This window comes from Macaca fascicularis, chromosome 4 (assembly GCF_037993035.2).
Source record: "Macaca fascicularis isolate 582-1 chromosome 4, T2T-MFA8v1.1".
Taxonomy (NCBI): domain Eukaryota; kingdom Metazoa; phylum Chordata; class Mammalia; order Primates; family Cercopithecidae; genus Macaca; species Macaca fascicularis.
In genome coordinates, this window is record NC_088378.1 from 164,942,880 (window position 1) to 164,957,643 (window position 14,764).

At 40.2% G+C, this 14,764-nt stretch overlaps 1 protein-coding gene across 3 annotated transcripts in view; it reads left to right on the top strand.

Annotated features, from left to right (window-relative positions):
• The window catches only part of BLOC1S5 (biogenesis of lysosomal organelles complex 1 subunit 5), a 53,970-nt gene that overhangs the window by 14,590 nt on the left and 24,616 nt on the right, over nucleotides 1–14,764 (top strand). For 2 of the 3 annotated variants that reach the window (XM_005554083.4, XM_074038891.1), the window contains exon 3: nucleotides 7,206–7,335. The exons of the other annotated variant lie outside the window; for it this stretch is intronic. In XM_005554083.4, the coding sequence (XP_005554140.2) occupies nucleotides 7,206–7,335 (130 nt within the window). The remainder of the gene's footprint in view (nucleotides 1–7,205; nucleotides 7,336–14,764) is intronic. 3 annotated transcript variants of the gene reach the window in all.

The window sequence follows — 14,764 nt, forward strand, 5'->3', positions numbered from 1 at the left end:
ATACATCTTCAAAACAAAAAATTTAAAAAAAAATCTTAAATTTCTTTTTTTAGTAATCATTTTGTTGATGCTAGTATTGGTATTACGACTTGATTGAATCAGTGATAAAACAAATAATTATGTTGGTGTTTTGATAACTGGAAAGAGATAAGACAGAAGAGGGTAATTAGAAATTCTATGGTCTTGAATTTGAGTTTGACTATCAATATAAACTCAAGATATATCTATTCTTTTTAAAAATACATATTTCCTAGCCTTGTCCACTGAAAAGTTAGAAATAGTGACCAACCCAATAGCAGTGAGCAGCCTTAGTTTTCAGTCTCCGAATTCCTTTTCTCCATCCCAGTGGGAGTTAGACACCTGCTCATTCCAAGTCCAGAGCAGGAGATGGAGAGGATGAACCTGGAGCATCAGATCATGCCAGAAAGCAAATGACCTACTACAAAATACTAGAGTTTTGTCTGAAGCATTCCAGAGCCAGCTTGAATAGGCTCCCACTGGACAAAGCTAGGATAATCTGAGTACCAATTATCTGGTGCAAAAGGCCTTGCGTTCATCCTATGAGAAATACTGCAATGGATTGAAAAACTTCAAATATCTTTAAATCTATGAGTCATAGGGATATGTACAAACAAACAAAAAACCTTTCTAATCACCTTTAGTGAATACTAGGGAGCAAACTCATTATTTTTGAAACTGGTAAATAAGGGAGAAAGAATCAAGTGTTCTGTTTTGCCTTTTGTATGTGAACATTCCTCGGAGTAACCAAGTTGTTGATAGGGGCAGTTTCTCTTCATAGAGTATTTCTGCTAGTAAACAAAGACAGAATGCTACCAAGATGCTGTTGAGAGTATACAACTCATGTCTGAAAAATTCTTGCAAACAAAAAATAGAACCCTGAATTTGATCAGGGCTTTAGTTCTAACGACTAATTTACAGGAAAGAGAACAGACAAAGGAGTATGTTAAATTGCACCATGGGGATTCATTCAGCAAACAACAGACTGTGGGAAACTGTGCAGAACAGATGACTCACTTTTTTCGAACAAATTGCAAAGGAAAAAAGTGAAAGGGGAAATCTATTGGTTAAAACGGACTTAAGAAACATATTAATCAATTACAGTACATAAAACTTGTTTAGGTTGTGGTTCAAACAAACTGGGGGATAAAAAACATAGGACATGTGAGGGAATGTGAACATTACTTTGATATTTCATGATACTAAAAAATCGTTGGCCAGATGTGGTCAACAAATGTCTTTTATAGAGAGATGGGTACAACCCTGTCTCTATAAAAAATACAAAAATTAGCCAAGTGTCATAATGTGTGCCTGTAGTCCCAGTTACTTGGAAGGCTGAGGTAGGAGGATCGCTTGAGCCAGGGAGGCAGAGGTTGCAGTGAGCCAAGATTGTGCCACTGCACTCCAGCCTGGAAAACAGAGCCAGACCTTGTCTCAAAAAAAAAAAAAAAAAAAATTACTGTTAACTCTGTGTGTGTGTGTGTGTGTGTGTGTGTGTGTGTGTGTGTGAGAGAGAGAGAGAGAGAGAGCTGGTCTTATTGTTTGTTTAAGGCAAGTCTTGTGTTTTAAAGATACTAATATATGTTGAGACTGAGCATGGTGTATGTAACTGAGCATGGTGTATGTATGAGCTCATGTATGTAATTCCAGTACTTCGGGAGTCCAGGGTGGAAGGATTGCTTGAGCCCACGAGTTTGAGGCCAGCCTGGACAACAAAGTGAGACTCCATCTCTACACAAAATTTTTTAAAAAAGAAAAATGAGCCAGGTGTGGTGGTGTGCACCTGTAATCCCAGCTACTGGGAGGCTGAGACAGGAGGATTGCTTGAGCCCAGGAGTTCAAGGCTGCAGTGAGCCATGATCACATCACTGCACTCCAGCAGTAGTGTGATCTCAGTGACAGAACAAGACCCTGTCTCTACAACAACAAACAAACAAAAAGATACAGGTTGAAATATTTAACAGTTGAAATGATATACTTTCTTGGATTTGCTTCAAAATAATCTAGAGGGGATGAGGTGTATGGAGCATTATGGAGGGGAAAAAATCAGTCATAAGAACTGTTGAAGATTGGTGATGAGTATATGAGAGTTCATTATATTATTCTCTTGCAACATTTGTATAAGTTGTTAATATCTTATTATGAGAAAATTAGAAAAAGTAAGAAGCTGGCCATATAAGAATGGCTCAAAAAAAAAAAAATTTCAGTAACATAACTAACCTATTATTTTTTCATAGTCAAGGTTACCACTCTATTTTTAGTAACTTCTTGTTTTGTATTAATTTTAGATTTGTAGAAAAATTGCAAAGATAGTACAGATAATTCCCATGTACCCCTGTATTAGTTCATTTTCATGCTGCTGATAAAGACATACCCAAGATTGGGAAGAAAAAGAGGTTTAATTGGACTTACAGTTCCACATGGCTGGGGAGGCCTCAGAATCATGGTGGCAGGCAAAAGGCACTTCTTACATGGCAGCGGCAAGCAAAAATGAGAAAGAAGCAAAAGCAGAAACCCCTGATAAGCCCATCAGATCTCGTGAGACTTACTCACTGTCAAGAGAATAGTACAGGAAAGACCGGCCCTCAGGATTCAATTACCTCCCCCTGGATTCTTCCCACAATAGAATTCCTGGGATTCTATTCCCGGGAATTCCGGGAGATACAATTCAAGTTGAGATTTGGGTGGGGACAGAGCCAAACCGTGTCATTCCACCTTTGGCCCCTCCGAATCTCACGTCCTCACATTTCAAAACCAATCATGCCTTCCCAACAGTCCCCCAGGGTTTCATTTCAGCATTAATCCCAAAAGTCCACAGTCCAAAGTCTCCACTGAGACAAGGCAAGTCTCTTTCACCTACAAGCTTGTAAAATAAAAAGCGAAGTAGTTACTTCCCATATACAATGGGGGTACAGGTATTGGGTAAATACAGCCATTCCAAATGAAAGAAATTTGCCAAAACAAAGGGATTACAGTGCCCATGCAAGTCCGAAATCCAGTGGGGCAGTCAAATTTTAAAACTCCAAAATGATCTCCTTTGACTCTGCGTCTCACATTCAGGTCACACTGATGTAAGAGGTGGGTGGTCTTGGGAAGCTCCGGCCCTGTGGCCGGGAGGCAGGGTACAGCCTTCTTCCTGGCTTCTTTCACAGGCTGGCGTTGAATGTCTGCGGCTTTTCCAGGTGCATGGTTCAAGCTGTCGGTGGATCTACCATTCCGGGGTCTGGAGGACGGTGGTCCTCTTCTCACAGCTCCACTAGGCAGTGTCCCAGTAGGGACTCTGTGTGGGGGCTCCGACCCCACATTTCCCTTCTGCACTACCCTAGCGGAGGTTCTCCATGAGGGCCTCGCCCCTGCAGCAAACTTTTGCCTGGGCATCCAGGCATTTCCTTACATCTTCCGAAATCTAGGCAGAGGTTCCCAAACCTCCATTCTTGACTTCTGTGCACCCACAGGCTCAACACCACTTGGAAGCTGCCAAAGCCTGGGGCTTCCACCCTCTGAAGCCACAGCCCAAGCTGTATGTTGGCCCCTTTCAGCCACTGCTGGAGCAGCTGGGACACAGGGCACCAAGTGCCTAGGCTGCACACAGTACGGGGGCCATGGACCTGGCCCGTGAAATCACTTTTTCCCCCTAGGCCTGTAGGCCTGTGATGGGAGGGACAGCCATGAAGACCACTGACATTACCTGGAGACATTTTCCCCATTGTCTTGGGGATTAACATTGGACTCCTTGTTACTTATGCAAATTTCTACAGCCGGCTTGGATTTCTCCTCAGAAAATGAAATTTTCTTTTCTTTCGCATTGTCAGGCTGCAGATTTTCCGAACTTTGATACTCTGCTTACCTTATAAAACTGAATGCCTTTCACAGCACCCAAGTCACCTCTTGAATGCTTTGCTGCTTAGAAATTTCTTCCACCAGATACTCTCAATCATCTCTCTCAAGTTCAAAGTTCCACAAATCTCTAGGGCGAGTACAAAATGCTACCAGTCTCTTTGCTAAAGCATAACAAGAGTCACCTTTGCTCCAGTTCCCAGCAAGTTCCTCATCTCCATCTGAGACCACCTCAGCCTGGACCTTATTGTTCATATCACCATCAGCATTTTTATCAAAGCCATTCAGCTTTGATAAACTTTCTCACATTTCCTGTCTTCTTCTGAGCCCTCCAAACTGTTCCAACCTTTGCCTGTTACTCATTTCCAAAGTCGCTTCCACATTTTCTGCTATCTTCAGCAACCTCCCACTCTACTGGTACCAATTTACTGTACTAGTCTGTTTTCACTCTGCTGATAAAGACACACCCAAGACTGGGAAGAAAAAGAGGTTTAATTGGACTTACAGTTCCACATGGCTGGGGAGGCCTCAGAATCATGGCAGGAGGTGAAAGACACTTCCTTTTTTTTTTTTTTTGGGGGGGGGGGGTGGAGTCTCGTTCTGTCGCCCAGGCTGGAGTGCAATGGCACAATCTTGGCTCACTGCAGCCTCCACAATCTTGGCTCACTGCAGCCTCCACCATCTTGGCTCGCTGCAGCCTCCACCTCCCAGGTTCAAAGGAATCTCCTGCCTCAGCCTCCTGAGTAGCTAGGACTACAGGCACGTGCCACCACGCCTGGCTAATTGTTTTTGTATCTTTAGTAGAGACCTGTCTCTATCTTTAGTAGAGACCATGTCTTTCACCATGTTGGCCAGGCTTCCAGGCTTGTCTCAAACTCCTAACCTCGTGATCCACTCGCCTCGGCCTCCCAAAGTGCTGGAATTACAGGCGTGAGCCATCGTGCCTGGCCTGAAAGATACGTCTTACATGGTGGTGGCAAGAGAAAATGAGGAAGAAGCAAAAGTGGAAACCCATGATAAGTCCCTCAGAGACTTATGCACTATCACGAGAATAGTATGGGAAAGACTGACCCCATGATTCAATTACCTCCCCCTAGGTTCCTCCCACAACATGTGGGAATTCTGGGAGATACAATTCAAGTTGAGACTTGGGTGGGGACACAGCCAAACCATATCAACACCTCACCCACTTTCTTTCGTTATTTAATTTCTTATATTACCATGCTGCATTTGTAAAAGCTAAGAAACCAACATTGATATGTTACTGTTAATGAAACACCAGACTTTATTTGAATTTTACCAGTTTTTCTATTACAGTCCCCTTTCTGTTCCAGAATCTAATCTGGGGTACCACATTGCATTGAATCATCATGCCACCTTAGTCTTTGGTCTGTGACAGTTCCTCAGCCTTTCCTTATTTTTTATGACCTTTACGTAAGTCTTGAGTACTGGCTAGGTATCCAATCTGGATTTGTCTGTTGTTTTTCTCATGACTAGACTGGGGTTTTGGGTATTGGGAAAGAATACCACAAAGGTAAAGTACCCTTATCACATTATATCAAGGAGTGCGTGCTATCAACACGACACCACTGATAATATGAACCTTCTTGGCTTGGTTGAGGTATTACTGCATTTGCTGGTTTTCTCAACTATCATGTTGCTAGTTTTCTCTACTATGATGTTAATATTTTTCCCTTTCCCTGTTCTATTATTTGGAAGCAAGTTACTAAGTATAGCCCACCCTCATTTTGGGCAGGGAGGGTGGTTTTGCTCTACTTTCTGTAATGGAGATGTTTTCGGAGTTCCTAAAACCACCTGCAGGTTCAGTGATTCACTAGAAGAACTCACAGAAGTCAGCGTATGGCCATACTTGTGGCAAGCTTTGTTATGGCAAAAGAGTACAAAGCAGTGTCAGCAAAGGGAAAAGGTGCTTGGGAAGCAGTCTGGAGGAACCCGGGTAGAAGCAGTCTAGAGGAACCCAGGTAGAAGTGTCCAAGAGTCCTCCCCCCGTGGAGTCACACAGGATGCGTGACAAGTTGTGACAACACATGTTAAGTGTAATCTTACAGGGAAGCTTGCTTGAGCCTAGGTGTCCAGGGGTTTTACTGGGGACTGGTCAAGGAGGCATCCTCTGCCTGGCATGTACATTTTCAGACTTCCAGAAGGAAAGAGGTATTCAACATTAATCACATTGTTTGTGTAAACCAGGGGTGTCCAATCTTTTTGCTTCCCTGGTCTACGCTGGAAGAAGAAGAATTGTCTTGGGCCACACGTAAAACACACTAACAGTAACAATAGCTGATGAGCTAAAAAAGAAAAAGTCACACAAAAAATCCATAATGTTTTAAGGAAGTTTTATAATTTGTGTTGGGCTGCATTCAAAACCGTCTTGGGCCGCTTGTAGCCCATCTGCCGCGGGTTGGACAAGCTTGGTGTAAACCATTCAGGCACAGTGAACCACTTTTGTAATTTATGGAAGGGTTTTATACCAACATAGGGAACTGTTTACTAGTCAAGTTTCCAGCCCCAAGCCAGGGCCAACCGTATGAGGAGGTCTTTCTAATGATAATAGCCTCAGGCCTTCAGTGTTCTTTTCTATATAGGGAAGTATCTACATATTACTTTTACTACCCATTTTTATTTTGAGAAAAAAAAAGGAATCAGATAAAAAATATAGCACATAATAATAGAAGCTATATGATAGTAAGAATGACAAAATGAAATTTAAGATCAGATCAGGGGTGTTTAATTTCCTTCTAATAAAATATGTGGCAATCTGGGCCATTTTTCTGGTTCTTTTAGTATTTCTCTTGCCAATTTTTTAACATTGCTATAAAAATATTACTCATATTGCAACTTTTGGAGCATTTCATAATTTTAAAAATGCCTCTGGGTTATGAGGCATAAATTTTATGCATAAATTTTCAGTAATAAGTCATAACCTAACAACCAAAACCTGGGTGGATATCTTAGAAAGTAATTACTAAGATTTAAGACACAATATGCTGGGCATGGTGGCTCCAAACTGTAATCCCGGCGCTTTGGGAGGCCAAGGTGGGCAGATCACAAGGTCAGGAGTTTGAGACCAGCCTGGCCAATATGGTGGAACCCCATCTCTACTAAAAGAAAAAAATTACAAAAATTAGCCAGGCATAGTGGCTGTAGCCTGTAGTCCCAGCTACTTGGGAGGCTGAGGCAGGAGAATCACTTGAACCCGGGAGGTGGAGGTTGCAGTGAGCTGAGATCACACCACTGTACTCCACTCTGGGTGAGAGAGTGAGACTGCATCTCAAAAACAAAAAAAAAGAAAAAGACACCATATTTATTAGTCATTTACTTTCTTTTAATAGGAAAAGCGTGGTCTTCGAGAAATGCGAGTTCTTGAAAATTTGAAGAATATGATCCATGAAACAAATGAACATACTCTTCCCAAATGTAGAGACACAATGCGGGACAACCTCAGCCAAGTTCTCCAGAGATGTGAGTTAGCGATTTTTTTTTTAATTGCTTTTCATTTCAAATGAATGCTACACCACAATGTATTTTCTTGGGTATTACGGTGAGAAGTGGAGAGGGAAAGTTCTTAACCTGGATATATGAGAGGGAAGCTCAGTTACAGAGAAAGTGGTTTTCTAGTGATTAATGTGTGTTGCCATTAATTAATCTCCAAACAGCATTAATCTCCAAAGTGAGTTGTGTGCATCTGTGGTACACGAGACAGTCTGTTTAGTATGTGAGAAAGTCAAAATATTTTTCACCTATTTTTACAAATTTTTCTTTTTTTTTTTGGAGGCACAGTCTCACTCTGCTTCCCAGGCTGGAAGGCAGTGGTGGGATCTCAGCTCACTACGACCTCCATCTCCCAGATTCAAGTGGTTCTCGTGCCTCAGTCTACTGAGTAGCTGGGACTACAGGTGTGTATCACCACGCCTGGCTAATTTTTTTGTTTTTAGTAGAGATGGGGTTTCACCAAGTTGGCCAGGCTGGTCTCGAACTCCTGGCCTCAAGTGATCCACCTGCCTTAACCTCCCAAAGTGCTGGAATTTTTTACAGGCATGAGCCACCATGGCCATCCTATTTTTACAAAAAAAATTTATATATATATATAATATATTATATATATATATAAAATTTGAGGCTGGGCATGGTGGCTCATGCTTGTAATCCTAGCACTTTGGGAGGCCAAGGCAGGCAGACCACGAGGTCAGGAGTTTGAGACCGACCTGGCCAATATGGTAAAACCCCGTCTCTACTAAAAATACAAAAATTAGCCAGGCGTGATGGCACGCGCCTGTAGTCCCAGCTACTTGGGAGGTTGAGGCAGAAGAATCCCTTGAACCTAGGAGGCGGAGGTTGCAGTGAGCAGAGCGAGATGCCATCTCGGAAAAAAAAAAAAAAAATTGATGACCAGGAACTGGGAAGATCTGAGATGAAACTTCTTTTTCACACAGGGGACTAGAGGTAGCTTTATTTAGAAAATAATGTTTTCATAAATGTTTATACTTTATCACTTTTTTTCATTAAGTAAAATATTTTAATGTGGAGAGATAGTTGATCAAAATGAATATTTTTAATATCAAACCATAACAAAATAAATAAAAGTTTTATTAGTAACTGATTTAGAAATTTGAAGTATTTAAGAAAATCCAGATTTATATTGCCAATATTCAGCTTGTCCAAGTGTTGTGCAGGAAGGAATTCAAGAGCAACAAGTGGGGATAACGCTGGTAAATAATGATGGGTTACTGAAGTATAAAATGGAAACAGATCTTTCTGAAGGGGAAGGAAAGCCAAAAAAAACCCCATGAAAAACAAAAAAACTGACCTGCAGTAGAATGGCTGGTGAAGAAAGGCAGCAGAGAGATCTTGGTTAATAACTGAATTAAATAAGTCTTTGTGTCCAGGTCCAAATTAATGCTCTTGTGTACTCTAATGCTAAAAGGAGGTTGGAAAACATAGATCTCCCAGGTCACATTTGGTTTCTCGGAGTGGAACAGCAGAAGTATAAGATTGGCCTTAGGCTTTTGCATTTTACAACAAACATGCCCTCATTTGTTCATAACCACATCCTTAACCCTGTCAAACATTCTAGTTAGCATGCTAAAAGGAAAACTGCAACAGTTATCAATAAGATGTTTACGTATGCCTTGCAGACATGCATGCACCTTTCCTTTTCCACATTGTAAGTATATAAAACTAAATTTTGTAAAACTGAGTGAAAACTATTTTGACTTACTTCATTCTGGGGCTAAAGTTATTGAAGATGTGAGGACGAGCCTCTTAAAATTACGGTCTTCTCAGTGAAGTACAAAAGTATTACTGATAATTTACAATCCAGATTAAGTGCGTTTTCTTGAAAGGCAGAATTAAAACATAAAAATGTGAAGTTAGTAATTGAGGTTCCATTGTGTGTGGAATACATTGGGTCTTGCCAGCTGTAGAAACCAGGCAATGGCTTTCCAAACAGTTTTCTGCTGGAAGCAGGAAAAGTTTCTGTAGTAAGCTCTGACAGAAGTATTTTCTTGTACCTTTTATCACTGAGTGTCACTGCCTTTAAAACTGATGTAATTTTGAAAATTAGTCTGGGCCAAGCTGTCTTTCATGGCAAATTTCATGTTTAAAAGTGACATTTTAAATTATGTATTGACTTGTTTATTTTCACTACTAATCGATCTGGGAGTTGTGCAAAATCATTTAAGCAAGTTTATGTATAGAATATATTGATCTCAGTATTTAATAGTACAAGACTATTGATAAGTTGGGTTTCATTTTGTGCTTTTTAGTAGAACCATCACATTTATCTCTTCATACACGTGTTTGACACTATGTGTGTGGTCAGCTGTGCCTCTCAGAACACTACAAATGTGGGTCTTACACATTGTTCTGACATTGTGCACAAAACTAACAGATGAAGGGCCAAGAAGGTGGGACCATCTAGAATTCTCTGAATGGAGACCTAGTACAGAACTCAGCTTGGAACCATTTCTGCTTTTGGCTGCATTGCCACCTACTTTGCAGAGTGTCCTGAGATTAGGTGAGCAGAGGCTTTAGAACCAAAACTCTTCTGTAGTTCCTTAAGAACCACAAAAAAGTAAATAGGAGCTCCATCAAGGTATGTAAGAGCAATCCATAAAGTAACTTGTTATGAAGATATAGCCATTACCTTTTTTTCATCCTTGAGACAAGGTGTCTGTGTTCTATTTATTAATTATTTAATAGACTTGTAAATTTCACCATGTTTGGTGTCAGGAGATCTTGTCTTAGTATCAAGGATTCAGCCTTTGATTTTTAGAGAGTAAGGAGGATGGACAGCTTCTAGGTTATTCCTCATTCGAATAAACTAACATGACCATAATAAAAGAATATCCCCTCCCTCCTTGTCTCCCTCTCTCTTTTTAAGAACAGTGACTTTATTTTTGCATTATTTAAAAGTAAAACCTAATGTATTTTAGTAATAAGCAAAAAATAAAGAAGAAAATAAATCGTAAAAAGAAAGAAACAGGCCAGGCATGGTGGCTCACACCTGTAATCCCAGCACTTTGGGAGGCCTAGGCTGGAGGATTGCTTGAAGCCAAGAGTTCAAGATCAGCCTGGGCAACAAAGCAAGACACCCTCTCTCTACCAAAAAAATTGAAAAAAATTAACTAGGTGTGGTGAGGTGCACCTCTAGTCCCAGCTACCTGGGAGGCTGAGGTGGTAGGATTGCTTGAGCCCAGGAGTTCAAGGCTGCAACAAGTTATTATGATGCCACTGCACTCCAGCCTGAGCAACAGAGTGAGATCCTGTCTCTAACCAACAGCAACAACAACCTACTTTAAAAAGCTGTTGCTTTTTAACTTTGGTGAACACCATTCCAGGCATCTTTATGTGTATTCAAGAACGATGTATGGAGAATGATAGCTGGATAAATGAGCAGGGGAGAGGAGAAGTTGGGGGGAAGGTATGAGAGGGAGAGAAAACATTTGATAAGAATGGGATCATATAACTTTTAAGTTAAAGTATTAACTTTAATTTCATTTGAATTAGAACAAAAATTAAAGTAAAATGGAAGACAGTACATTGAAACAAGTACTTCGTACCATCAAATATAGTAGTTACTAAAAGATCATTATGAGGAAAATAATTATAGAAAACAATTCAAAGTTGTAGTCATGTTGTTTCTGTTCATTTGTATTATGTTCAAATTGTTAGTAGCATTAATTAATGCCTTGCCATGAGAGATGGAGGATTTTCTTTTTTTTTTTTTTTTTTTTTTTTTTTTTTGAGACGGAGTCTCGCTCTGCCGCCCAGGCTGGAGTGCAGTGGCCGGATCTCAGCTCACTGCAAGCTCCGCCTCCCGGGTTCACGCCATTCTCCTGCCTCAGCCTCCCGAGTAGCTGGGACTACAGGCGCCCGCCACCGCGCCCAGCTAGTTTTTTGTATTTTTTAGTAGAGACGGGGTTTCACCGTGTTAGCCAGGATGGTCTCGATCTCCTGACCTCGTGATCCGCCCATCTCGGCCTCCCAAAGTGCTGGGATTACAGGCTTGAGCCACCGCGCCCGGCCTGAGATGGAGGATTTTCAACCCTCCCTTCCTGCCACTCTTCCACTACTCTCTCACTTGTGAATTTAACTTTGTCAGGGTTTATAATACTTGCTTTCTGTTCTACAGTTAAAATTCTGCCAATGTTTAGTTGTAGACAATTCAATTCCTTTTTTTAAGGCTGAATTGCAGGGGTGTGGTCACGGCTCACGCAGCCTCGACCCCCTGGACTCAGGTGATCCTCCCACCTCAGCCTTCCAAATAGCAGAGACTACAGGTATGCGCCACCATGATGGCTAATTTTTTCGTAGAGACAGGGTTTGCCATGTTGCCCGGACTGGTCACAAACTCCTGGGCTCAAGCAATCCGCCTGCCTCTGCCTTGCAAAGTGCTGGGGATTACAGGCATGAACCACCACAACCAACCTGATTCAATTCCTTTGTTTCTGATTTTATTTATTGTATCTGTAATGATGTTGTTACAGTTCTCTGTTTCCTTAGCTTTGTAGTTTCATTTTTCATTTCATTCTGTATTTTTATCATCAGGTTTGATCACATTTATTGAACTTATAATGCTACTTTCTATTGCAAAGGACTTATAGAGACTTTTATTAGGTTTTCTTCCAGGATGGATACTTTGTCTTATCTGTCTTTCATATGTTCTTTTCCTTTCTTTCCTCTCCCCTCCCCTGTCTGTTTTTCTACAAATTAAAGCGTAGTAGAGTTCTAACAATTTTGTAATAGAGACGGGGTTTCACCATGTTGGCCAAGATGGTCTCAATCTCTTGACCTCGTGATCCACCTGCCTCAGCCTCCCAAGGTGCTGGGATTACAGGCATGAGCCACCAGGAATCTCAGTTCTTGACTACAATCTGTGTTCCTATTCTTGGTTACTACTTTTCAAAGTTTATTGTATGCAATTATAATTCTTTACTGTTTAGTAAATGGTGAAGTATTTTACCTTTTAAAAAACTTTGTTTTGAGAGTCATCTAAGGGACTGTTTGTGTGATTTTGCTTCACTCTGCCATCTTTACCTAGAAATGTTTAAGAACACACTGTAATTTAAAATACAAACTAATTTATATAGCACTTTACTAGTTAGACTTTTCGCCTGTATTTTTTCATTTTTTTCTCATAACCCAGTGAAATAAGTGTTTATCATCTTCCCTGCCTTATAGTTGAGAAAACTGAAATTTATAGTGGTTGAACACTCCAGATTCTCCAATAATAATTGGAGGAACTATTATGCAAGCCTAGCTCTTCTGCCTCCAGAGCTCAAGTTCCACTTCAGGATGTTACTTCTATGTATCTTTGAAAAGGTAGTAAGAAAAGTCTGCCTTTATTCCTGGATTATCACTTTTTCTTGGATTTCCTCCTACAACGCAGGCTCCTCCTTTTCAGTCTACTTTGTTAGTTCCCACTTACCTTCATGACTTTTAACCTTGGGGCGCTTGCAGGCTTGGTTCCGTGACTTCTTTCCTGTTTAAACTCACTTGCTTGGTGAGCTCATACAGAATCACGCCTTTCAATATCATCTGTATACCAATCAATAATTAAATTCCACATTTGTGGTTTTAGCCTGGTCCCAAATCCCTGTCTTCCCTGTAAGCTCAGGACTCTTGTTGTTCACTGTGGTATCTCAGGCACCTAGAACAGTGCCTGCTACTTTATAGCCACTCAGTAGTTATTTGTTCATTGAAGTGAATGAGTGAGCATTCGGCCAAAATCTGTTCCTAATACCAAGCTGAAATTATTATTTTTTTTTAAAGTTAATACTACATTTACTTAGCTTTTTAAAAATAACTTTACTTTTGTATTTGTATAATGTACATATTTTGAGGGCACTTATGGTAATTTAATGCTTTCATATAATTTGTAAAGACCAAATTAGTGTAATTCACATATTCATCACCTTAAATATTTGTCTTTTCTTTTCACTAAAAACATTCAAATTATTCTCTTCTACCTATTTTGAATTACGTAATAGGTTATTGTAAGCTATAGTCAGCCTACTGATGTATCAAATACTAGGTCTTATTTCTTCCATCAGACCGTATATTTATATCTATTAATGAACCTGTCTTCATGCCCTTCTCCTCACTATACTTCCTGGCCTCTGGTAGCTACCAGTCTACTCTCTATATTCGTGAGATCCATTTCTTTAGCTCTCACGTATGAGTGAGAGCATGCAGTATTTGTCTTTCCGTGCTTGGCTTATTTCACTTAACATAGTAACATCTAGTTCCATCCATGTTGCTGCAGAAGATGGGATTTTGTTCATTTTTATGGCTGAATAATATTCCATTGTGTATACCACATTTTCTTACCCATTCATGGAAATTGAGGTTGGTTCCATATTTTGGCTAGTGCTGCAATACACACGTGAGTGCAGCTGTCTCTCTCCTTTTCTTCTAGATATATACCCAGTATTGTGGAATTGCTGGATCATATGGTAGTTCTACTTTTAGTTTTTTGAGGACCCTCCAAACTGTTCTCCATAGTGGTTGTGCTAATTTATATTCTGACCAACAGTGTACGAGAGTTCCCTTTTCTCCACATCCTTGCCAGCATCCATTATTCTTTGTCTTTTTAATAAAAGCCATTTTAACTAGAGATGCTATCTCGTGGGTCTGATTTGCATTTCTCTGACAATTAGTCATCTTGGGCATTTTTTTCATATTCCTGTTGGCCATTTTATGTCTTTTGAGAAATATCTCTTTCTTTTGAAATAGATCTTTGCCTATTTTTAAAATTGGATTCTTTGGGTTTTTTGCTATATTGTTGTTTGAACTCCTTATATATTCTGGTTATTAATCCCTTGTCAAATGAATAGTTTGCTAATACTTTCTTCTCCTGTGGGTTGTCTCTTCAACTTGTTGATTATTCTCTTTGCTTCACGGAAGCGTTTTAGCTTGATGTAATCCCGTTTGTCTGGTTTTGCTTTGGTTGCCTGCTTTTGAGGTCTTACGGAAAAAAGTCTTTGCCCAGACCAGTGTCCTGGAGTGTTTCCCCCTAGAGTTTCTTCTAGTAATTTCATAGTTTCACGTCTTAGATTTAAGTCTTTAATCCATTTTTGTTTGATTTTTGTGTATGGTGAGAGATAGAGGTTTAGTTTCATTCTTCTTCATATGGATATCCAGTTTTCCCAGTCATATTGATATCCAGTTTTCTCAGCACCATTTATTGAAAAGCCTGTCCTTTACCCATTGTATGTTCTTGGTGCCTTTGTTGAAAATGAGCTGGCTATAAGTTTGCGAGTTTATATCTGGGTTATTGATTCTGTGCCATGCATGGTCTGTGTGTTTTTATGCCGGTATCGTGCTGATTTGGTTACTGTAGCTTTGTATTAATAATACGCTTTGTAATCAGGTAGTGTGATGCCTCCAG